Genomic DNA, 27107 nt, shown 5'->3' on the forward strand with positions numbered 1-27107 from the left:
GGGTAACTAATCTGAGGAAGTAAAATTCGTTTAACAAACAAGACTTTATTTTCATAAAAGTCGTCAACCCAGTGAGAAATAACAATGAAATCAATGTCGATTCCATTATCATTTCTCACTGGAAAGGAATTACTGTTATTTTCAACGCACTACAAGAGGGGAATGAGAGAATAACAATACATGGCACAATACATGGTATAAGAATATAATGTATTTCATTGCACATAATGATTTTAGCAGAAAGTTAACTTATAATCTTAAGACAGTGGGCGAAGCCCGGCAAGCCGGGCAAAGCAGCTAGCCTGCTAATCGAGCAATTGAATGTGATTGGTTGGATCTATAAGTAACAACCAATCATGTTTATTTGCTTGGCGAGTAGACTAACCGCTTTGTCGACTTGAACGCGCCCACTGACTTAAGTCTTATGTCTTTAGTAAGTTCAAATCTACAATAAGTGTTTTAAGCTTTAAGCTGCAAAAAATTGACCAATTACAGTCGAATGCGAGAAGAATAATTAATTGTGATTCGTTCATTCCTTATGGCTTAAAGCTTAAAAATCTATTGTAGATCCGGGCACAAGAACTATCTTATTATTTATATTTTAAAGGCACTTATTCACACCTTTAAGACATGAGTCATAAAATATGCTGGATTCACACTGGATTCGACGGCGTTCTGCAATCAGAAAGCAAAATTTTATTTTGTATTGCCGATATGAAGCAAAATCCTATTTTTTGATTGGTTGCAGAGCGTCGTATGACGCACATCGGATTTAGTATGAATCCAGCAATAGTTCTTGTGCGTACTAAAAACATAAGATTTAAATTATAAATTTTAAGATTATAAGTCAGTCTTTCTGCTATGGCCCTATATCAGAACAACCAATCAAATGCGTATCCTAAGACTTAGGACAATACTGTCAAATACCACCCGCCACGTTCAAGACTGCGCCTTGGATACGCTGAGAATGAAATATCTTATAATATATTTTTATATTGTGGCACAGTATAGATAATAAAGTTCAATATTAATAAAAATAGCATATTTCTTTGATCTGAGTTGAAATGCCGACAACTTTCCAGTTGGCTATTTCAATCGCCTGATTTTGAACCTGATAATAAATAAGGCTCGATTACGCACATTATCGATTGGACACGGCAGTATTTCCCTGTCATTCGTCTTCATTTTTTGGATTTTTTGTTGTTGAATTTGGGAGAATCCGTAAGAAGGACATTACATTATTATTATCTAAAGTATATTCCTATTGGTAAAGCAGTGTTACTAGGTACCGGCCGATGTGAGTGGATGTATGCTATCGTATACAATATGTATTAAAGGGACCCTCCTTTTTAATCCTGTAAAAGGATTTTTGATTCCGTTCAATCAATTCGGAAATTTTTGTAGACTATAATGTCTCGATAACTTAATCACTCCAGCATTTCTTTAAAATTTACATATAAATATTATTAGGTATAAGATTTAGCTTCGTATTTGACCTTTCTTCACTTATTTATTCATATAACGGTACAATTTAACTAATTATTGGTTTTTGATTAATCGTATGACTTATTAAGAGAACAATAAAAGATAGGCAAACGTCTCATCTTTTTTTACAGATATAACAATAATATTTTGTGTATTTTTTTTATACTAACCAATTATTCAAGATCTCATAAATATGGCCTTTATCATAAAGAGTAATGAAAAGCCCGCGAGGTCTACGATATATCACACCAAATTTTTGACAGGCCAAACCAACGGTAGGTGTATAGACAATTGGCATCATTTGCTCGATATTTTCGCTTAACAAGCGAAAAAATAATCTTTCGTTCCTTTCCTAGAAATTATTTCAAAGAAATTAAGGACAAATTCTCTATAACAAAATGGTGCAAAAAGTATTATTTACCTGAAGTTCCACAAGATACAAATATCGATTCAGATCCTCTGAATATTTCATTACTGAGGCTTTGCACAGAGCCAGCTGTTCCTCTTGCGTCTTAAATCTGGGAGGCTGTAATCCATGTATTCCGAGAGCTATTCTTTCTTTCAGAGTGAACGCCAAGCCCTGTTATTCATCACGAAATATTCACGCTGAGATAGTACATTTGCCATAACCCTTTCGCTATGGCAGTTCGCTCATCCGCCAGAGTACTCATCGAACGGGATTACGGAATCCCGCGCCAAAAGTGTACACATTATACATGGACAATCATTGGCGTTTAAAACAGGGAATAGAAGAGTTACTCTTCGGTAATACTCAAGAATTCTGTCTTTCTCAACGATTTTGATGAAGTCTCATTTGACGCGTTTTTGCACGAAATGAACGAATGTGGCAAAAAAAAGTGTCGCTCTGTGGATCTGTGAAGTTCATACGACATTCTATTAATATAAAAAAAATAATGACAGTTTCTGTAACACTTTTCATAGTTTTACAATTCTATATAAAAATACCAAAAAGTTCCGCATTTTTTACATAAAAAAATCAAATATGAAAATATGGCGTGCTAACTTCGCGAATGTAGCATAATACTTCTTCTTTAAAGTATAAAAAAAAACGATAAATGTCATTACTTTTGGCAATAGTTTCCATTAGTTCTAACAGAGTTCTATGCTCTACAATCATTTTTAAACAGAGTTCCGGCTGCTACATATTTTTAATTAATTTTTTTAATATTTTGGAGAAAGTGTCGTGCTGATTACTTATAGCAATTTTATTTACCAGACTATAAAATAATTAACGTTGGCTGTTCTTGAAGAGGCAAGCTTCAAGTACATATATAGAGTCCAAAAAAATAAAGAATTTATTCTGTGGTCTTTAGTGATAAAGATGGCTTGAAGTATACGGGTTTCTACAGTAAAAATGGTTTGAAAGGGGAAATGATATACGAGTAAGTCTGAGCATAAGGAGAAAAGACGCCTACACCGACAATAGAAGAAAACATTAGTATTTTTAGAGCCATTTGTATAAAAAGAGGTACACTCATCACAATTTATCACAGAGAACGTAGAAATTAGCTTTCAGTTATGGAGGAATTTTTATCAAGATAAATCATTATAGAAAGGAGGAAAAAACCGAGGAATTAAAATCGTGCTCGAACATTCGAGAGACAAACGGAGCGTTTGATAAAATTTGTATATTTCTGTAAAATGTACTGCTTAAGGGGTCTCCTACATTAGAGAGTAAAAAAAATCGATTTTTTTTTTCGATAAATTGATAATACAACTCTTCGAGAATATGTTCCTAAAATTTTAAAACGAAATTCGAAGTCCTTCAGTATAAAGTTCAGTGCTTGTATATACGAGTGCATGACGCGCAGGTATAATATTATAAATAATTTAAACTAATTTTTTTATTATAGTTCTAAAATACTTTTAAAATCATTTAATTTTCATTCCGGAAAATTTTTTTGTCTCTTCTAATTTCGATGATACATATTGGATTGGGGAAAAAGTTTCTTCGTATTTTTTAATTCAAAATTGTATATACAATATCTTCGTCAAAAATAAATGAAATTTCAATTTAAAAAGAGAGTTTTAAAGCTTGAAATCTCTACTTTCGAAAGATTACTATATTTTTTCAGTTTCTGTGAATTTGATAATTTTTACATCAAAAAAACTGCGAGCTGAAAAAGATGAAAATTTTTCTTTTCACTTTGAGGATCTCTCACTCCAAAAAAAATTTACAAAAATTTTCGACTACCTATCGTGAAAGCTCGAAGCTTTTCCTACAAAATCATTTTTTAAAAATGTTCCTATGATTTTTTGTTATTGAGTTATTCGCGAAGTAAAGGAGCATTCTAACTTTGATTGCTCGTAACTCCGATAAAAATCATCTCACCGCAATTTAAAAAACAGATTCTTAAAGCTAAAACTTTGCTCTAACGAATAATATAATTGTAACGAAAATTTTGCAACAAATGAAAAACTTTTGCGAAAAATTTTTTTTAAATATGAAGAAACTTTTTCCCCGACCTAATATTATATAATATATCCAAAGCTCATTAAAATCGATTCCATTGTTAGTAGCACGAGAATAGCTTATAAAAGCTAAAAAGTAGCTCGTAGAGGCTCAAATTGCTCAAAATTCCATGAGGAAGCTAAATGATTATTGTATATCCTTAGAATAACAAATTAGCTTTCGAGCTGTAAGTATTGTAAGTACTCAAGAACTAAATCGAAAACTTTAAAATCTACATTTTCTTCAATTTTGTGTACACGATTGAAAATAAAGTATTTGACCAATCAACTTTTTATAGGGCTCATTAATTAACTAATAATCAACCATTCTCCATGAACCCAAAAAATTCAATAAAAATCAACATTTTTTTCTATAAAGAAATAACTGAATCATAAGTCAGACATCAAGTATTTTGGAGTATAAGTAATTCAAACTAAAATTTTTTTTTCATAAATTATTATAGTTATTTTAGGTATCATTAAGAAATTCTGAAGTTTTTCCCTCCAACGATAATCGCGTACTCCCCTCCAAAGGAAGAGAAGAAGTTAAAAATCAGTTTTTTGCCGATTTCGGTTTTTTCTTCAATTTTATAGAAAAAATGGTTCTGTTCAAAATTAAAGATTATAAAATTCTCTACAAAAAAGGTTTTATACATATTTTTCGTCAGGTAAATATGTCTTCAAGTAATGGCCTTCTAAAGTTTGATTAAATAACTTGACTATTAAATTCTCCGAATATTCATTATGTAACTATCCCTTCAACTGCTACTAAATCAATATCCATTATTCTATCCAATACTGAACATGTTAATGGGTCATCTTTACGTTCTATTACCTGCTCTAGAGTCTTATTGAGCGTAAAATTTTGTACATGTTAACAGAGTCTCGTTTACCCAAAAAGGTATTTTTTCTTTTGTCAGAAATTCTTCTGCAGTATTCTCGATACAGATTAAACATAATGTTTGTCATTGAAATTTGGCGATTCTCGTCGAGCTCTGCTATTATTATATTATTATATTAAATTTCATATAATATCAAAATCTATGAGAAATTTATTAAACGTAGAAATATTATATATTTTCTTATCAATAATTATCTTACCTTTGTGACTTCTCTGCAGCAACTATACACTTTTCTCTTGTGTAAGTTTTATAACACTTCGAGTGAACAGTTACAAAATTTAAATTTTGGAACTGAACACTTTTATTGTCTTTCCTCCGTCTACTTGATTCTCTAAGGCTGTTTATTCTTCAATCTTTAACATTTTGAGTTTTACCTTCACTTAAATTTTCTTCACAAATGAAACATTATATTTTCCATCATCGTTGTGAAATACACAAAACATACCTTCTTAATAGATAGACTATTGCAGCCAAACTAACGTTTTGTTAACATTATAATGTTGAAATACCTTTCTTTCCTTCCCTAACGCCACCATAAAATACAGATGTTGCTCCTGATATGTACATAAAGTCACTAACACATTACAAAAAGAATAAATAGACTAGCGACATACCTGTTTCGAAGAGACCGTTACATAATATAATGAATATTTAAAGAATTTAATGATTAAATTATTTAATCCTATTTTAGAAGGCCATTATTTGAAGCATATTTACCTGACGAAAAATATGTATAAAATCTTGTTTGTAGAGAATTTTATAAGCGTTTTGTACAGAACCATTTTTTCCGTAAAATTGAAGAAAAACCGATAAATATCAGCAAAAAATTGATTTTTCACCTCTTCTCCCCCATTGGAGGGAGATATGCGATTCTTGCTGGAGGGGGAAAATTTCAGAATTTATTAATAATATCTTAAATAACTTTTTTTATTAACTGATATTCTTATACCTCTATTTAGCTCTTTTTCAGTTATCTTATAGCTTTTATAGCTAGTATTTTTATTAACTCATATTCTTATAGCTCATCTCGAGAGAGAGCTTTCCAAATACTAAATTAAAATATTTTTTCATTAAGTATTTTTCGAGTTATGAGGCTTGAAAGTTACAGTGTAACGCCATTGGAGATTATTCTTATTTTCATTTTTGCACAAAAAATTCATTTTTGTAAAAATGAAAATAAGAGGTACAATGACCTCCAATGACCTTGATCTTGACAAATGTTACCTAGGTTATGTTCCTAAACAACATTCAAGAGATTTTTAACCATGGTTTTAGCACCTTGAGTAACGCCAATGCCGATGATATACTGTAACTTTTGAATCTCATAACTCAAAAAATACTTAATGAAAAAACATTTTATTATAGTGTTTTGGAAAGTTCTCGAGATAAGCTATAAGAATATGTAATGAGAAATAGGTCCCATTTAAAAAATTGTAGGCGACCTTCATGTGACCTTCAGAGGACTAAGGTCAAATCAATGGCACCATTTTATGTCCGCCTTCGAGCCAAACAACTTTTGTCTGAAATATTTTTGTTTACTGGGTTTAGTTTTCAAGATTTTGGGCTGGATCATTTAAAATACAACACTTTGTATACAGTTTCTGATAATTGTTCTGACAGAGTTCGTGAACATGTAGAACAGACTAAACTGAGACGGAAAGTCCTCTACCATTCTGCAATTTTCGCAACAGTTAACAAGATAAATTAATTGCTAAAAATTACCGAAAATTGGTCTTTAATAATTTTTTACTCAAATATTATCAACTTTACAGAAAAACTTCAAGGGACAAAAATTGTTTATTTTCTTCTTATAGAGTTCTAATTTTTTTAGAATTTTTTCTATCAGAATTTTTTAATATTGTATTTTCTCATGTTGACAAAAAAGAGAAAATGCAATACTAAAAAGTTAATAAAAATTTTTAGAAAAGTTCCTAAAGTTCTATGAAAAAAATTAATAATTTTCATCTTTTGCAGTTTTTCTGTAAAATTGATAGTATTTGAGTAAAAAATTATTGAAGGCCAATTTTCAGCAATACTATCCAAAAGTTTAGTCTCATGGTGCTTGGTGACAATACCTCATTCTCGCCAGAGAGAGAAAACTTTCGATTGTGCCTGTCGCACGCACATGCGGAAAGAAAATAAATACAGATAGACGCCGGTGTTGCCACGCTCTACTCCCTATTACTCCCTTCAGTCGCCACAATATCCCAAAGAAAATCGAAACATTGCGTTCTTTTCATGTTAATATGTTTCTAATTGCACACAAACATAGAGAGCACTTCAACTTATTTGTATGTTAAATTTTAGCACATTTGAAAATCATTTTGTATTAATACTACCTTAAAATAATGATAAAATTCAGAGATACAGAGATTTGCGTCACAATATTTGCGTCTGCTCGTAGGGTACGTAGAAAAAAAAATAAAAATTTTGATTATATAATCCGAGTGATAGCTATCGATTGAGTGTATATAGAACTTGATCAATTCAATCGATAGTGAGATCCAATTATCTCAGTCTGCCGCAACTCACCGGCTCACGTAAAGGAGCACGGCAGTGTCTCGCGCCATGAAGCTACGCTTGTTTTAGCGCCGAAACACTCCATGTCTCCAGATTATAGGAACACTACAAATTAGTTCATAGCTATAGACGGCATTAGGAGCGAAAGGGTTAAAGAAAATTTAAGCAAAGGGAGATAATGGTACCTTGTTCAGTCGAGGATCTCTGAGGTGTCCGATACCCTTTACCATATTTATTGGTATCACATCTCCCGAAACCTCGTGGATATTCCTTTGTTGTACGTCCTTCACAGCAACATGCGAAGATAGAAGCGTCCGCGTCCATAATCCTCCGTAATTTCTGCTACTAATCGATATAAAAATACGCGTGAAAAATTTACGCGTTTCTAAAGATTTATAATACTTGTATTAATGTTACATAATTCCATCAAATTGCATCCAATCGATATTTAAAGAGATTCTAAAGACATCTGTTTTACTGATTAAATAGAACTTTATATCCCAATAAACACAAAGTTACATACAACGTACCTGTTGTAATTTCCCACTTAATAATATAACTCAACAACATAACGCACATGTTATATTAACTTTGTGTTTACCGGGATATACACACAGACAATTTACGTGTCATTGACACGTCATTACATATTACTACATGAATATCTCATGCACACATATACATAAATTTTCCTATACGTTTTAATTAGATATCTGAATCCAATTCTAAAAATATTACGTTATTTCTTTATACAAACTAATAGTCTGTGAACTATTAGTTCACAAGTACATCTTGGCAAAAAAAATTAGAATTGAAATTAAAGTTGAATGGTTGCCACAACTAATAAGTGAAAGAGTTGTACAAACTTTATGGAAAGACTAATGTTAACTACAGTATTTTAATTCTCTGAACACATATTTAGTTAAATTAGTTCTGAAATATTATAAATTTGAAATAACTATAATAAATTATGCATTAAGTACATAAATACAATCATTTAAAGAAAGTGACTTAATAGTGATAACTACAGGACGTTACTAAAATCCGGACAAATCGAACAATTTCTTTAAACAAAATGTTTTTAATGAAAAATTAAATATTATAAAAATTTTACGTGACACTTAGGGGATCCCTATAGAGCACAATTATTCGATATATTTCCCATTAACTTGAATGACGACCTGTATTCTCGCTCTGAAGCGTTCGCACGCACACTGTAATGTAGCGCTGTCCATGCCGACAAATGATGCCTCAATAGCGGTTCTTAATGACGTCACATTGGAATGCCGAGACTTGTTTGTGACCCTTTCAACTACGCTCCACATGTAATAGTTCAAGGGATTTAAATCTGGGCTGTTGGAAGGCCAGAATTCCTTGGACTAAAACATCCACGTTGTCTGAGAGCCAATTGTGAATCAAATGATTCGTATGAGCTGGTGCACCGTCCTGCTGAAAAACATATGGCCTTCTGGATGTCACAGTCCATCCACGGCTTCATTACATCCATCAAAACACGCAACGATTGCCCTGGGTCATTCAAAATCAGCGCTTGAGCCCTTTCAACGATGATTGCGGGAGCGTTCTTTCGAGTGAACTCTTCGCGCTGGCATACTGGAATCTTCGTTGGACTGTTCTGAAGCCGTATATTTTGTCACAACGTTATAAACGATTGATCTCGGGTATCCAAAGAACAAAATTATTTCCGTTGCTGAGCGTCCGGCGCAAAGGTCTTCGATGATACTCTGCACTTGGTTTCAACATCGCGGCCATTTTGAGAATGACTGTTTACTAAAAGCATCAGACTTTCTCGAACGCCAACAACAACCTCTGGCGGAGACACAATATAGCGGAAAAAATTTAAATTGAAATTTGTCCGAATTTTGATCCGGACGCACCCTGCATATATTATAGATAATAACTGTACAAGTTTTATACGTAGGACTAATACACATATAGTTGGATAAATTACTTTTATAGTTTCATTCGATAAAAATTTTATAGTTACTGTAAATTAAGTTAAAATTTCCCATTTTTAAATTATTGCAACTGAAGATGATTGATTAAGAGAACTAATAAGTAAGAATTCTATAAACTGTAGGAAGGAACTGTATAGTTGGGTAAATTATTTTATAATTTATTCAGTAACAATGTTATAGTTATTGTAACTGAAATTAATAATTTACTATTTTAAAGTTACTGCAGCTGAAGCAGAATGATTACAAGTATTATAAGTAGCTATCATGCAATATGTATAACAATTACATAAATTATTTAATATTATAACAAAAATAATATAAATTATAGTTATACAAAGTGTCCCGAAATTCGAGGACAATATTATTAGAGCGTGAAACTTTGTAAAAAATTAAGTCAAAAAGTCCTTTACTATTTTGCAATTTTCGCAATTTTCCAATTAAAAAAGACAGTACTGAAAAATTAATAAAAAATTCTGAAAAAATTCTTAGAGCTCTGTGAGAAAAAATAAACAATTTTTGTCTTTGTTGTTTTTCTGTAAAGTTGATAATACTTGAGTAAAAAATTATTGAAAACCAATATTCAGCGATTTAATAATAACTAATATCTTGTCAACTATTGCGAAAATTGCAAAATGGCAGAGAACTTTTCGATCTAATTTTTCATGAAATTTCACCGTAATAATATTGTCCTGGAATTTCGAGACACCATTATATGTATACATATATGTATACCTACATATGATAAATTACTACTTTTTAATTAATTGTTAATTACATAAAATATTTTCTTGCATCACATAAAGAAAGTATAAATAGTTTTCTGTAAAATTCAGGTAAATAGATGTTGATTTTGATGCACTAAAAATCTTGTTTGATTCGTTCATAATGGGGACAGGATTAATAATAATCGAATGCCAAGAATTCAAGTGTGCTATTAGCTCAGTATTAGTGTAGATTATCACCTCAGAGATATTAAGTTTAAATCCTGTCGATAATTCCATATGTTCTCTTCTATCTAAATATCTAATGAGTAATTATAATTAAATAAATTGTATATGTAACAAATATACAGGGTGTCTTTTAAGATGAGTCGGGGCTATATTGGGCGGCGGAGAATGAATCAAAGAGAACAAAAAATTCTTATACTATTTTGAGATACTCGCTGTAGTTTCCGAATTAGAAAAGAAAATGTCTAAGCCAATATGTGATTAAGCCATGCCGCGCGAATTCATAGAACGGCCCACATTTGAGCGGCGACGAAGCACTCTTCTCCTCCTTGCGCACCGCCGTCGTCGCCACTCGACTGTGGGCCGTCCTACGAATTCGCGCGGCTTAACCGCATATTGGCTTAGACGTTTCCTTTTTTAATTCGAGAGCGAGTATCTCAAAAATGGCATAAGAATTTTTTGTTCCCTTTCATCCATTCTCCACCCCCAATGTGGCCCCGATCTATCTTAAGAGACACCCTGTATAAGTAAATTGAATAGAACAGATGAATAGAACACTTAAAAAATGGGGTGGACTTTCGAAACTCTGAAAGCTCCGATTTTCTTGTCGATTGGTATGTAACTATATTTTGGTACGCTGATTATGAATATGATTGTGAAAATTACCGACAAAGTCATTTTCAAGATCAAATATTAAACTATATTTTCCATATTTTTTCACATTTAACATTGAAAGTGATCGACTCTCGCCCTATCTCCCCTCTGCCAAGGAGCGCATGACTTTCCATGCGAAGCGACTCTCACCCCACTTCTCCCTTGTCAAGGAACGCACGACTTTCCACGCGAAGCGACTTCCACCCTATCTTTTCCTGATTAGGGACGCGCGACTGTCACGCGAAGCAACTCTTACTTCACCTCCTCCCTTACTAGGGGCACGCGACTTCCACACAAAACGACTCTCATTCTACCTTCTCCTCTGCCTAGAGGTGCGTGTCTTAATTATTCTAGTACTATATTTTGATATGTTAATAATGTACATCAGTGCTCGCAAAGATTTGCACATTTTGAACTGATTCCGGCGCGCTATCCCCACTATCGCTCGAGGCTCGAGCCGTCGAGCGCTCACGTGACGCTCTAGTTCAGAAGTCGTCTTTGTAGCTTAAACGTGCGAAGATCATACTTTCTGTTGTTAAAGAATATTTTTCTTGTAAAATAATTATGTTCTTAAAAAAATCAAATACTAAATATTCTAAAACATTTTGTCATAATTCTTGCTTACTAGAAACCATTCAATAATTATTATAAATTTACATCGAGAAGCTTCTAGAATAATTAACGCATTTTGTCATAATAATTTTTCCCTACCAGAAACCATTCAATAATTTACATCGAGAAATTTTTATAACAGACTTGCGAAGATTGAAGTCAGGAAATACATGAATCTGGAAATTTACAAAGTCTTACAAAGTCTTATCAAGTAACAAAGATTCTATAAATCGCAATAACTATTTTCTTCTGTAAGCACATATAATTATCATTTTAATTAAAATATAGGAGCATGAAATTGGTGATAAGATCATTTTAAATGTGAAAAAAATGTAAAAAAAATTGATTTTTCCAAATTTGATTTTGACTTTAAAAATGACTCTGTCGGCAATTTTCATAATCATATTCGTAATCAACGCACCAAAATATAGTTGTATACCAATCGATCAGAAAATCAGTTTTCAGATTTTTGGAAGTTTATCAAAAAAATGTGTTCAAAAATTAAAAAAAATTTACTATAAGAATACAGTAATAATTTGGCAATAATGCAGAACTATGCACAATATTAATTTTGACAATATATCTTTAAATTACGATATTTTTATTACCGTTAAAAACAATTGAGATGGTACTTAATTGTACTATTAAAGCGGCAACCATTTTTTTCTCTAGTCACAAAATTATTCATATACAATCATATCAATTATATTATTTAATCATTTTGACAATATTTCTTCATTTAAATTAATTATGGTATTTTTATTACATAATCAATAAAAAATAATTGCTGTTTAACTATAGGGTCAATTACATGGTATGAATATCTGGACGAAGCGTAAAGCTAGCTTATGGGCGAGGGGACCGAGATCCGCGCGGCAAGGCGAGGGGGGGAAATCAACTATCTTGTCTGGCGATATTTTATCGCTCTATTTGAAAAATGATATATGTATTATGATATTTGTATTTCCAGTGTAAAAATAAGATATTATGTGAGGCAAAGTTAATTCAACGGTTGTTTGCAATTAAAAATAATTTTCTGTTTATATTAAAAGAAGTAATGGGTATATACCATATATATATATATATATATATATATATATATATATATATATATTCATTACTTCTTTTAATATAAACAGAAAATTATTTTCAATTGCACAAAGCCGGTAAATGTTTACAAATCAAATAATTAAAAAAGGGGCTATGAGCCAAGTTATTCTAATGCTAAACCAGAGCGGGGGGAAGAGGTGAGGGAGGGAGGGGGAGAGAGAGAGAGAGAGAAAGAGAGAATATATATAAAACTAAATTTCATACAACTGAACAAACATTTCGACCTGTATACAAGATCATAATTAATATTACAAAGAACTGGTAATTGCAAGTAGTAATAATTAAGGTCATAAAAATCCTAATAAAATCCAAAATCACGTTAAACATTATTAATATAAAATATTTATAATACTGCCTCGAATTTTATATTAATAATATAATAATATAATTTTAATATGGCTTTAGATATTATTAGAATTTTAATTTTTATACGACTTTAATTGTACTCATAATTATCGATACGTTGTGACATTGATAATGATCTTGTATAAGTCGAAACGTTTATTCAATTATATGAAATTTAATTTTACATTATTTCCGGATTAGCATTAAAGTGACTATTTATTGGCTCGTAACCTCTTGTTTATTATTTATTTTATATTGGATCTTTATTTTTATTGTATAGGTTATAAATGTATACCGATGAAAATTTATTTCGACATTTTGCTCTTGATTAATTTGCTCTTTAGTTTTTCTGTAGCTTTTATTTATCTGCTACAGCCGATTGCAACATAATGCGGTATTGATGATGTTTTATTTTTAAAAAATATAAAATTATTTCGTATGCGCAATATTAGTTGCTTTCCATAAATACATTTCGTATGCGCAATATTAGTTGCTTTCTTTTTGCACACAAGTGAAACTGAGTCTGAAGTGAGTTGAGTATTTCATACTCGGATTAATGACGTCATTATTTGCTTAGTTTGATAAAAAGTTATCAAGTTATCAGACAACACAGGTTCGAACCTGATTTTTAAAGTAAGTTTACGAAACTCACTAAAGCATATGGTCTCGATCTTGTGCAGATTATAGAGAAAAACTTAATTAAATCTCATTGTCAGAATGTAAAAGGAACGCGCATTCAATTGAGTAATGACATCACAAGTGAGAATTATCTGAGAATCGATGTAAATAGAAAGCAACTATTGTTCTCATCACAGTATCCAACGATAGACATATAGACTGCATTCCATTTCATGCATGAAGCGGATGCTGCATCATTTATCCTTGTTTAACATTCGGTGAATAACAAGGATAAATAATGCAGCATGCGTGAAACAGAACGCAGCATAGTTACTTTATTATTTTATCGCTAGAAAGCAATATCAGTGTCGCCAGACGATATGGCGGCCTTCTTCTCCCCTAAAATCTCCCATCCCCCCCCCCCCCGCACCTGAAGGCTCTATCCAGATATTCATATGTCCATAATCAATCAAGGTAACTATGACGATGGGGTAATTACGACGATGCTTAATTTTATGTATTAACTCAGATAGTCAAATCTGAAAAGGCAGATTTTGAGCAGAGTCTGCTATCAATTTCTGATTACAGAAAGGCAACAAATTGTACACAGAGTTTGTACTATCAGACAATGTCAGCATACTGCTGTTAAAAATGTGACAAAGCCTGACATGCTATGCCCAGCATATTGGTGACAGAAACCGAACAGAGTCTACTGTATAATCTGACAACAGATTGCGAACAGAAACCGAGCAAAGCCTGCTGACATAACTTGACGGCAGATTGGCAACAGAAACCGAGCAAGATCTGCCATTTTCATACGGTCTCGCCACGAGATGGACTTCTTGTAAGAAGAAAATATCCAGGAGTTTTATAAAAATTGGCATATGTAAATCGAATAGGCAAATCTTCTAGAGATTCCCAAGCTTTTTTGGAGTGTATTTCTGAATCTCCGAATATTTCTTTGACTATTTTACAACTTTCTCATATGTATTTTAAAATACGAAGCTAATCGATAATATTTTAGCAATAAAAATGTACTTATTGTTTCCAGTTTTCACACCAGTATATATAAATATATAATTATGTGTAATTATAAAAAGTTTATATATATATGTACGTAAAATTTCTTATAAGAAACCAAGTCGATTTAAATAAAAATAACAGATCTTGCTCGATTTTTGCTGCCAATCTGCTATCTAGTTATGCAGCAGACTCTGCTCAGTTTCTGCTCGTAATCTGCTATCAGATTCTAGCAGGTTCTGTTTGATTTCTACAGTCTATTTGCATAGAATGTTAACAGGTTCTGTCGATAGAATAGGAACAGAATGCGACATCAGTTGTGGTCAATCTACTAACATCTTCTGATAATATCTGCTACCAATCTGTCAACATCCTGTTAACATTTTGCTGTCTGAGAAAATTCAAAAAGACTTTATATTTTATATTATTCCATGTTCAAAGATGATTTGACTTTAAATTGACATAAGTTTTCCTAAGTACAAAAACTTTTTGTTATAATAATTGCCAAATCTGTAAAGCGTTGTAAAAAAGTTAGGTTATCAAAGTTTGCAGATATCTATCCAAGTTAATCCTTTTCCAGATGAAGCCATTTTAAATATGATATTCATTCCTGGTGAAAATTTTTCTCAGAATTTTTTATATAATTTTTCAGAATTTCTATATATTTTTATAACTTTTTCACACGAATTTTTTATACGAATTGGAATTGATTTTTCAGAAATAGAGAATACCGGAGAGAGCGTCAGGATCTTGGGATGACGAACGTCGCCACCTGTGTAAAGCCGAGCATCGAGTTCATGGCATCGGATGGATCGCGCATGAAAAACTCGCGATAAGCGAATGGTTTAATGACCGCCGTTTGAATGTGGAACTGCGGGACATTTGTAATCCGCCCAAGCCTTGTCGTTAAGAGAATTACTAGTTGCTGATTCGCGCTTGCCTCTCTGACCACAGTCGAATCACTTTTCATTTTGTTCTGTATCTTTTGTGTCGTGCCGAATCGATTATAGTAATTGTATTGTGCGCTCGGATTATCGTCTAGATTCGAATTTATCCTCTCGGGTAACGCACTTTGTCAAGAATACGCGCTCTTGTATGCCATCACTGGATTCTGCGAATACTTGGTTGTCGTTCCTTGGCTACCTCCGAAGATGATCGTTCGGAAAATTAAGATTTTTCGATATAAAGTACGACCGTTAGACCGGTATTAGAACACCGTCACCCATGCAAGTAGATCATATCAGATCCGGCTTACGGAGCAAAGCTCCAGATACTGATTGTACATCGGCTTCGTTAAATATAATTATCTATTTCATTATTAATTTATGTGTGGTTCTTGCAGCCTATTTCTCTTGTCAAAATTAATTTTTTGAATGAATATCACAATTACTCTACTGTCAATTCAATGTATGGAATAATTGTGATGATAAGTGACGATAATCGGGGAAACCGTGATACTTCGCTCACGATTGCGATTAATAAGCTTGTCCGTTATCACAAATGCATTGAAATACTGACTTGTGCGTTCATTAATAATTTTATGTAAATACAATTCAAATATCATACCTTGAATAATTAGCTCTATTTGTACAACAATAATATTCATGCATAATCTATTTTCATTATCCAATAAATATTAATTTTATGCCAATAATTTATATAACAATTTTAAAGTTATAAATAAGAAAACAAAACTTAAATATCTTCTTGTTATATTTTCTTATCTCTCAATGTTGTCTTATATCAAATAAATAATTTTGATGTATTACAAGGTTTTTTAACAAATATTTAATTATTTTACAGATCATGCCGCGAAACTGTATTTCGAAGGAAGAGAAAGTTTTATTTGTCATAAGAAATATTCATATATTTTTTCTTATCTATATATAATGAAAAGATATTAAATATTAAAAAGACATGTTCATTTTTGTTTATCAAATATATTTTAATAATAAAAATGAATATTGCATTTTGTAATTATTATTAATGTTTTTTTAATCATTCCGTACAAATAGATTTCTATATCTCAATAATCGTCATTGTCACAATCATTCCTTAGACCGTCATATATTACCGTGCTACATGGAGTAATATGTGACTTTTTAAGGGGATATGTGTCTTTTAAATGATGATCATTCTTCATGTATTTATGCCATAACAATATAATTCCTTCTTTCTCGTAATTTAGTTTGTTAATATTCTTTATAGAACTGTGTCTAGCAGTTGCAATTTATGGTCCATGTAAATGATAAAATCGGTTGTAAATATTGGGTCATCTAAAAAGTATCCGCGGTTTTTGTCACTAGATGGATTGACCATCAACACCATCTAGTAAAAAACCGCGGATACTTTTTAGATGACCCAATATTAAGTCAATCGATAAGAGAGAGAGAGAGAGAGAGAGAGAGAGAGAGAGAGAGAGAGAGAGAGTATAAGCATACTTCTATCACTAAAAGAATTAATACAACAAATTATAAATTATAAAACTAATAATAAATAAGTGATATTACATTCACTGATTGTTCACATAATCGTTTAATAAAACAAGTTTTCATAAATATATTTAAGTAATATCTAATAAATTAAAAATTGTATACATACATACGTATATCTCAAACGAGAAGGCGTAGCAAAGATGTTAATTCAATAATAAAAACAGTAAGTTAAATTAATTTTAGAAGCAAATTGCGATTCCGAGTCAAACAAATTGAAACATGTTCAGTCAGAAACTAGCGACGTTCTAATGCTATGTAATAGAGACTAGACTTTTGTGACAATTGAAAGTGGGGATGAGATTGCAAAGGGAATAGAGATAGGAATAAGAATAAAGGAAGTAAGAAAGAAAGGAAGAAGGGGAAAGAGACTACAAGATCTATTGGTAAGAATTCGGTAATGATTCAGTATCATTTTGTTTGTTTAATCCTAATTTTTATTTTTTTATATGAACCATTTCGGAAATTAATCTTTTATTGTAAGACGGCGCTTTGTCTAACATCTTTACATCGTTTCAATTGAAATTATGATTGTAATTGATACAATGGTCAGTAATCACTGATGGAGAAATAATTTTTTTCTTAATGTCTGAAATGTGTTCATTTAATCTTATTTTCAATTTTCTTTTGGTTTGTTCTACGTAATTAACTAGCTTCACTGTCTTCACAACAAATGCAGATAACATTATGATTAGTAAAAAAAAATCTATTGATTTTTTTCCTCTGGTTATAAGGCTTTTTAGAGTATTAGAATGGAATATGCTAATTTGCAATTAAACTTATTGGCTATAGGCAAAAGATTTTCAGAGAAGGATTTTACATATGGAATTGTGAAAATTTTTCTTTGATATAAATATTTTGTTTTATATTATTGTTATATATGTGGTATTTTAATCTTTTTTCTATTATTGAAAATGAAGGAAAGAGGATAGCTGTTATTTACAAAGACATGAAGCAATCAAATAGCATCAACCAAATTCTTTTCGTAAAAACGAGGTTGAGACAATTTGATCATTTTATCCAGAAAACTAGAGACCACGTCTTTCTTATGACTCTGAAGGTAATATGAGTGAAAATTAAGAAATCTGCCTGAACAAGGAACTTTCTGATATCTATTAAAAATGATCTTATAGTCAATAATAATTATATCTAAAAGACTTAATTTATCATCAATACCGATCTCCATAATGAATTGTAATCTGATATGTAAAGAATTAAGTATATCTAGTATTTCATAGTATTTTCTGATGGAGCTGCTAGAACGATGTCATCCACATACCGAAAGTAGAATAATAATTTTAAAGATAATTTTTGGATTATTTCTTCAAGATCCTGCATAACTATCTTTGCAATAATTGGCGACACTGGTGAACCTATTGAAGCACCGAAAACTTGCTTATAAATTTTGTTGTTGAATAAAAAAAATGTAGAATTAAGAAGCAGACGGATGGAAGCTAAAAATTCTTCCAATGGAATGCTTATCTTTTTTTATATGTAGTCCCATCTTTTTTTAACATTAACTTTTTAATGCTAATTCTACCGGAACGTTAGTAAACATCTAAAGATCAGTGTTATTAGACGAATCGGGCGTATGCGCGATGATGAAGCAGTGAACACAGTGGTGTAACGTAATGTATAGCCAGTGTAGGAAAAATGAGCGCACGTAGTCTTGGCGGGCTCTGCATAAGAATGAGCTAGGTAAAGATAAGGCAAGTATAATTTATTTTAAGTATATTTTATTTAAATATATGGATTTAAAAAAAAAGGAGCAATTAAGAAAAGTTAAAATTAGGGCATTTCATCTTCATGATTAGATGAGAATGTGTTTAAAAGATGGTTAGCTCCTTATCAGCAAAAACAAAGCAATATGTATTACATGCAATAACTCATCAGATGTTGTGAAACAGATTTAATTCAACATTCATAGACAGTCAAACATATTAAAAATATAAATTTAAAAAATTACGTTTAAAATTAGAAGTACCGGGATTAGTAACATTAAATTGTATATTTATCATTCCTTCGCGATTATTGCCCGTAAAGCTTGCGAAAAATTGCCTTCATCTTGCAAAAATTTAATTAGAAGTATTTCTATTTATATTTCTATTTATATTTTCGGGCAGTACGAAACGATGTGCAATTTTACGAGAATTTCAAGAATTCTTTGAAGTGGAAAGGAATAAGTAAAATTAAAATTATCAAATACTAGATGGCTCATTTTATAAAAGTGCGTTATAGAATTCTTGAAAATTGGAACGTATTACAAAATTATTTTGTTTTAGCAATAGTTAAAGATAAATTAAAATCTGGGAGTTATTTTATCTTACCTAAACGATGACACAATCAAAGCGTATTTTTTATTTTTAAAATATGTGTTAAATTTTTTTAACAGCTTTCATGCTTGTTTCCAATCGCGTAAAATTTTAGTTCATCAATTATTTAAAGGTAGCCAACAATTTGTCCATTAGGAAATTCAAAATTTTATAATAGTAAATTCTTTAAAATGTATTAATAATTTGAATATAGATAACGAACAAAATATATTAAATTTAAAAAATATTCATGTTGAACTGGACTGTGAGAATCTTTTAAAATTATTATCTTTGAAATGTAGACAACAAATTAAATTACCATGTTTAGACTTTTATAAAACAGCAATTCAAGAAATGCTTAAACGCTTACCATACAAGGATCCTCTTTGAACATTTAACTTTTTTAGATCCGAAGATTGCCCTTTATGATGAAAGTAGAATAAAAAATTAAAGATTTATCTCATATTGCTGTGATTGTAGAAGACATAGATATTACTCAATTAGATTTTGAATAGCGTATTTTATTATTTTTGACGATGAATAAACAAAGGAATTAGTTTCTTTAGAAACTGATGAAATATGGGGCAAAATATTAGCACATAAAGATTTTAATGATAAAATAATATTTCCAAATTTACAATTATTAGTAAAAGCTGTTCTTTCTTTATCTCATCCTAATACCAAGGCCGAATAAATTTTTTCTATAATAACAGACGCCGAAAATAAAAAAAGAAACCGATTATCTAATGATATTGTTTCTGCAATTTGCATAACTCGGTCAAGTTTTCAAGCAGAAGACATTAATTGTACTAATTTCGAAATTGATCCTAGGCATAATGCACAAAATTTATATAGAAATAAAAACACATCAGATGAGACTTAATATAATTTTGCTTTTATTTTTTTTTATTTTGCTTAATGACACACATCTAATCAATATTTGCCAATGCATGTTAGAATTATTATATTTTCTGTTGCATGTTAAAGTTGTTATATTTTATATCACATGTTGTTATTATTATTAATCATTTATATTATTTTCAGATTTTAAATTAATTTAAAGACATGTTTTTATTATTTAAATCGTTATTAATAATTTTTGTTATTAGATTTATAAATATAAAGTGCAATAATTTTTAAATATTTATAATATAATTAAATATTTATGTTCTGCTTGATTTTTAATTTTATTTTTATATTATTATCAAATATTTTAATATATTTTTGTAATTTTTTAATATTAGATTTTTTAAATATTTATTAAATAATATTAGCATTGTTGTTTTTTTTGTATTAAGTACATTATAAAATTTTATAATTAAATATATATTTATTTTATGAATACTGATAAGGTTTTTGTCAGTTTCCCTTATCCTTGCAACAAATGTTGGTATTCTATGAAATTCTGCCAAATTAAACATTTTAATTTAAAAAACTGTTCATAAAAATTATTTTACTCTTCTTTCTCATTTTCAGCTAATATTTTATTATTAGACGCAAATTATTGAGTTTTTAATATTTATATGTTCGTATATATACATAAAATGTATAAAATATATTATATATTTATATATAGAATATTATGTATAAATACATGATATATATATATATAAAATATGTATATATATATATATTATATATATTTTATATATACATACATAAAAAATGTAAAATATATCAAAAGTATCATTTTTGAAAAAATTTTACATAGGCGACTAATGATCTCCTAGTTACTAGTGATGGATACGTTACTGAAGCCTCATTGGACACGCATGCGCCAGAAACCTGACCCGTCTAACATTGTTAACGATATCAAAACGTAGTTAGGATCGAAATGGGCTCCATTTAATTTCTCGATTAAATGGAAGCCATTTTTTATGTAACTAGGAGCTTCCTGTATGCTATTACATAACATCATTGTCAATATTAATTATTCGTCATAAAAGCTGATAAAGGAAATGTCATGGTCGCTCTAGATAGAGTCGATTATATTTCAAAAATGGAAAAAATATTTTTCGACATAGATACAAAATAATAGATAAAGATCCTACAAATAAGTTGAATTATCTTCTGAATTACATTCCTTACTATTTAAATGGAAAAAGAGTTACTTCATCGATGAATTCACATATAGAAAGTTGCTTGCAACGGATGGTAATTTACCTAGAGCATATGGTTTAACGAAAATTCACAAGCCTGATTATCCTCTAAGAGTAATTGTTTGTTAATTGTCAATTAATAGTCTGTTATACTTTCTTTTTTACAATAAAGCGCTTTCTCTAACTCTTGATCATCTAAAATATCTCCGTTGTTTTTAATGATACGAGAAAATACCAGCAGAAAGTTGTTTGATTCAAAGGGGCATATATTATAATGAACAAAAAATTTTTCTCATATTTTTTTGAGACTTCAAGGTTATCACTTTTTTAAATGGAATTGATATGATTCTATTTACACAATACTAGAATAAAATAATAAAAGTGTAAAATATCTCGCAAACTATTGTTTTTTTTATATCACTACTTAATACTTTCAGAATAATAGAGAAATCATATTGTGTAACAAAAAAATCATACAATTCCATTTAAAAAAGTGGAGGTGATCTTGAAGTCTCAAAAAATATGATCTTAAGAAAAATTTTTTGCTCATCATAATAGCCCCTTCAAATCAAACTACTTTCTCTTGGTATTTTCTCGTATCATTAAAAACCACAGAGATATTTTAAATGATCAAATTAGAGGAAATACCCTGTGTGTACGCGCGCGCGCACGCACGCACGCACGCACGCACGCACGCACGCACGCACGCACGCACCCACCCACCCACCCACCCACACACACACACACACACACACACACACACACATATTAAATATACAGAGTGAGTCATTTTAAGTGATACACTGAAATATCTCAAAAAATATAAAATACGGAAAAATGTTATAAAAAAAAGTTCAATTACTAGGAAAGAAAGTGGTGACTTTGGTTGACCAAGAGAAAACATCTTTAAAGTCAGGTCAATGTTGCCTAAAATTTTATAAACAATTGTCAATTTTTTATTTCATGTTTATATAGCGTATAGCTGACGTCAAGATCTTTTTAAAATAATATTATATAATAAAATATTTTTTTTATTGAGTATTTCATAAGTTATGGAGCTTGAAAGTTAACAGATCAATGTTGGAAGCACTCTGTTTGACCACATTAATATTCATATGATTATCCGTCAAGCAATTAACTGATGTCATTTTTAATGGAAACTCTTATTTTTTACTCCAGAAATGATGGAGTCAAATTCAATGTTGATCTATTAACTTGCTAACCCCATAACTTATAAAGTATTCATTGAAAAAATATTTTATTAGTGTTTCAAAAAGATCTTCACGTCAGCTACATGAACATGAAATAAAAAATTAAATTAATTAAATGAAATATTAAATTAATTAAGATCTCCATTAAAAAAATTTTGAATAACCTTGACCTGACTTTGATAGAAAAAAAACACATAGTTACTTATTTAAAAAATTATCTATTTTGCATATTTTTTTTAAGCGAACTATGTGTTTTCTTTCCTCCAATTTCCTCTAATTCAACTCGTTATTCTGTTCATAAAGGTATTAAGGTATTTACTTATTTAGTATTAATTATAAAGTATCAAGGAATTATTAAAAAATTAATTAAACTATTGATTTTCCGACGATATTACTACCTTCATACTTTTATAATACAATAATTAGAAGAATCATATTGTATAAAAAAATCATACAATATTGTTTAAAAAAGTGGAAGTGACTTTGAAGTCAAAAAATACGACCTTGAGAAAATATAACTTGAGAAAAATTTTTTTGCTTATCATAATATGTGCCCCTTTGAATTGAACAAGATCCTCTGTGATATTTTCTCGTATCATCAAAAACAACGGAGATATTTTAAATGATCAAATTAGAAGAAACACTCTGTATATATATATATATATATATATATATATATATATATATAAAATATTGTATATTAAAATATATTATATACATATTACATATTATACATTACATCAATATAAATATTAGGTGTTGGAATTAATTCGTAGCGTTTTACAAGTGATGGGAAGTACTTTCATTAATGTATTTTTTAATGCTCATGTGAAATAAATAACATTCTTTCATTAAAAAACGCTACGAATTAATTCCAACACCTAATATATATGTTATATGTATATATGTACATTTTATCAATATATTCAATATTCCAAGGAAAACATCTCTGGTATATGGAACAAATACCTCCTATTAGTGTAAATCAAAATGTCATTCTTGTTTCAGAACTTTTACGAATTTAAAAGTACTACGCGATACAGGATTAAGAGTGTAAGATTAATTTATTCTGTATACGTGTCATATTTATATTTGTATATTTACTTTCAAATAAAAAACAAATACAACTTGAAAAGTTAGATGGTCGCTTTTTGTCAGTTTTTTGCCCATTTTTTAATTATAATTAGCATAAAGAAATGCCCATTTTTAAACTGTAATTATTCAGCGAATAATTGGCGTAAAGAAAAGATTAAAGAAGGATTTTACAGTGCAAACTTTCTACTATAAGCTTTTATTTAATTTTTACTCAGTTTAATATTCAAAGGCGTAATCAACTTTGAATAAGAATGTATTTGAAATATCTAAAAATCTTGAAATTTGTAATCTCCCACGACTAACAAAAAAATTGACAAACATAATCATCGATATCATTTCAAAGTGTGGACTTTGCACTTTCAAACTAAAAGAAAATGTGCTACACCAATTATTTAGTGAGATATATTGATTTAAAATACTCGTAGCCCCTAAATTTTTATGATTTCACCATTATACACCGCCGACATTTGAGTAACCGATAGAGGAGAAATACGGACGTCGAGCTGTGAGCAAGACTGAGAGACAGAAGATTTATTCCTGTCCTCTTCTATCCTCTTTTGGCACATAAGCAGAAAGAAGAGAAGTTATTGAACAAGACAGAAATATACATTTTCTGTCTCTCAGTTTTACTCACATTTTCCACTCATTGCTTGGATAGACCATTCCCTAGTAGTATAAGCTCTAGTAGTATAAGCTCTATGAGTGCACCATTGTAGCACTGGGAGATTGATTGGATCAGATTTTGCACATCGTGTGCGTGGTGTGTGTGTGTGTGTGTGTGTGTGTACGCGCGCGTGTATGAAGTGTACATGTGTATGTGTGTTCGTGTAGATCTTTTTCATTTTTTCTTATTAAAAAAAATGAAAAATACCTAAATACCGGCGATATTGTGCTAAAATCATAAAAAATCAGGTATTACTTTAAATCATCATATCTTGCTAAATAATCGGCATAGGACAAAGTTTTTTTTTTAATTGAAAGTGCAAAGTCCATATTTTGAAATGATATTAATGATTATGTTCATCAATTTTTTTATTAGTTGATAGAAGACTGCAAGTTTCAAAATTTTAGATATCTTAAATACGTTCTTATTCAAAGCTGACTATGGATTACTGAATATTAAACTGAATAAAAATTGAAAAGCACCTTATAATAGAGAGTTTGCCTTTTTTTAATACTTTTTAACATTAATTATTCGCCGAATAATTATAGTTTAAAAATGGGGGGGGGGGGCAAGAATTTACTGAGAAAAAGTAATTATTTTTTTTTTTAAGAGCATAGTTTTACTGAACCAATTTTGTTTTTCGAGATTATTAAAAATAAATTTTTTACATTACTATTAAATATAAGATACTTTATAATTCTTTGCACGTGACTGATCTTAAAATATCATTATCTCCGTGTATTCTTTTTTCGTTTACTGACTCCGAATCTATTGCATGCAATTGTACGCCCCTGGTGCAATAGTTTCCGAACGGCTACCGTTTTTACCTTGACTTTGAGTCACGAGATCATTCTGATCCGTTTATTTCCGCCAACTTCTATTTCGCAATAGAATCAACAAAATGATTATTATGTGAAGTAACATTGCTTTGCTCAATTTAATTCAGAAAATGCTGAAATGCAGGAAAATGTGGAATGTTGTTATAAATGAGAACTTGTTCCAAATATTAAGTTTTCATTTTTCATTATTATTAACAATATATATCTAAAAATGTTAAAAAAATTATTAAAAAATCGAGGCAATGTCAAGAGAATTGTGATAAGTCATTTATATGTGTCAATTTTTATCTTGCAGCTAAAGTTAATAAATAATTTAATTTGATTCATTTGAAGAAATCTAACAAAACTCTAAAATAAATTGAAATTTGTTGACAGATTTCTTTAATTTAAGATTCTGATCACAATTTTCACCTTTTCGACTCTTTGGCTGACAAATTTTCCAGCTAATCGCTGATTTTAATTAATGATCTTTCTTTAAACACACGCACACAAATTTCCTTCCAATTCTGAAAATATCTTCAGCAGGAACGCCAAACCTGACGATCTTTTTTTTAATAAAAAAAATACTAAATAAAAAGTAAATTTAATCGTTTAAGTAAACAATACTGATAATCAGTGCCGTTTAAATAAACTGATAATCGGTCTCCGGGAAAATGTTGATCAAAAAGTAGCAACTATAAACTATAATTTTTTGATACTAATGTTTAATCAATCATAACAATATTTCTTGATAACTAGAAGATACTTTAAGATACTTTAAGATTCTTAAAATATCGATTACGCCTACACACGATAAATTTTTGTTGGAGAGCTACTTTTTGAAGGACGACGGGCACCTTGAATCGATGAACGACAACCGTCGCAAAAAAAAAGATTTGTATTCCGACGATCAAGGCCACAGAGAGACGAACTAGGCCAGGTGAAGGCCAGGAATAGCGCGAAAAAGGATGAGAGAACAAATCATCACCAGTGGCGGGAACACCTGAACAAAAGCACGGTAAACGGTTCTGCTATATCATGACAAGTCCGGTTTCACTTGGTATCGATCGCTGGTTGTCAAAGCGCTCCTATTTTCAGCATCGCATTGCGATTTGTCCTGCGTGTCAGGTTACACAACGGTTCTTTTTACTCACGAACGATTGTTATCCTCTCTGTGCCCTAACGAAGGATCAGCGCATCCGCTCCTTTGCGTTATCCGTGTCGTCCACCGATTGCCCGTCGTGCATCAACAGCTCGTAATATCGATAGGTCGTAGATCCTCCGATCGCTCGAAGCATCAACGGTCTCCGATGTTGAGAGTCAAAAGAAATTTCCCTCTAGTACTCACGATATAGACCTCTGCAGAATGAACATTTCGCTCTCCTTCTGTATACGCAGCTGATCACCTCTCCCACCCGACAGGATCGGCGCGCGACTGCGCGTTCTTCGATCGTAGATGTTGGCACGCTGTGCGTCGCGCACGCGTCGCGAGGATCTGCGTTTAACGACGACGCGATGTTAACCAATGTTAACGCGTTTGAAAGGGCGCTCCTCAAACGACGAAGAATTAGAGGATGCAATCACTTAAAGCGATTACTTTTTGATTTTACGTTTTCCATGCTTGAAACTACGTATTTATATACGGAGATTCCGATAAGAAGAAAAAAATCATGGAATTTGAAATATCTATGCGTATATAATTACGCGAACATTGCGATTTTTCGGATTCTGAGGATGTCAATGCATAAAACTTTT

At 30.6% G+C, this 27107-nt stretch overlaps 1 protein-coding gene across 2 annotated transcripts in view; it reads right to left on the reverse strand.

Annotated features, from left to right (window-relative positions):
• Positions 1-26819, reverse strand: part of LOC105147132 (Malic enzyme b) — a 36340-nt gene extending 9521 nt beyond the window's left edge. The window contains exons 1-4 of one of the 2 annotated variants that reach the window (XM_011057932.2): positions 26701-26819; positions 7565-7724; positions 1907-2065; positions 1656-1837 (exon numbers count right to left, since the gene is read on the reverse strand). In XM_011057932.2, the coding sequence (XP_011056234.1) occupies positions 1656-1837; positions 1907-2065; positions 7565-7724; positions 26701-26726 (527 nt within the window). In that variant the 5' untranslated portion in view covers positions 26727-26819. Of the gene's footprint in view, positions 1-1655; positions 1838-1906; positions 2066-7564; positions 7725-26506 lie in introns of both variants that reach the window. The other variant, XM_087405951.1, reaches the window with a different exon arrangement.
• Between the last annotated feature and the right edge of the window lie 288 nt (positions 26820-27107).

The sequence above is a fragment of the Acromyrmex echinatior genome, chromosome 4, assembly GCF_024713525.1.
Source record: "Acromyrmex echinatior isolate Ae372 chromosome 4, ASM2471352v2, whole genome shotgun sequence".
NCBI classification, from domain to species: domain Eukaryota; kingdom Metazoa; phylum Arthropoda; class Insecta; order Hymenoptera; family Formicidae; genus Acromyrmex; species Acromyrmex echinatior.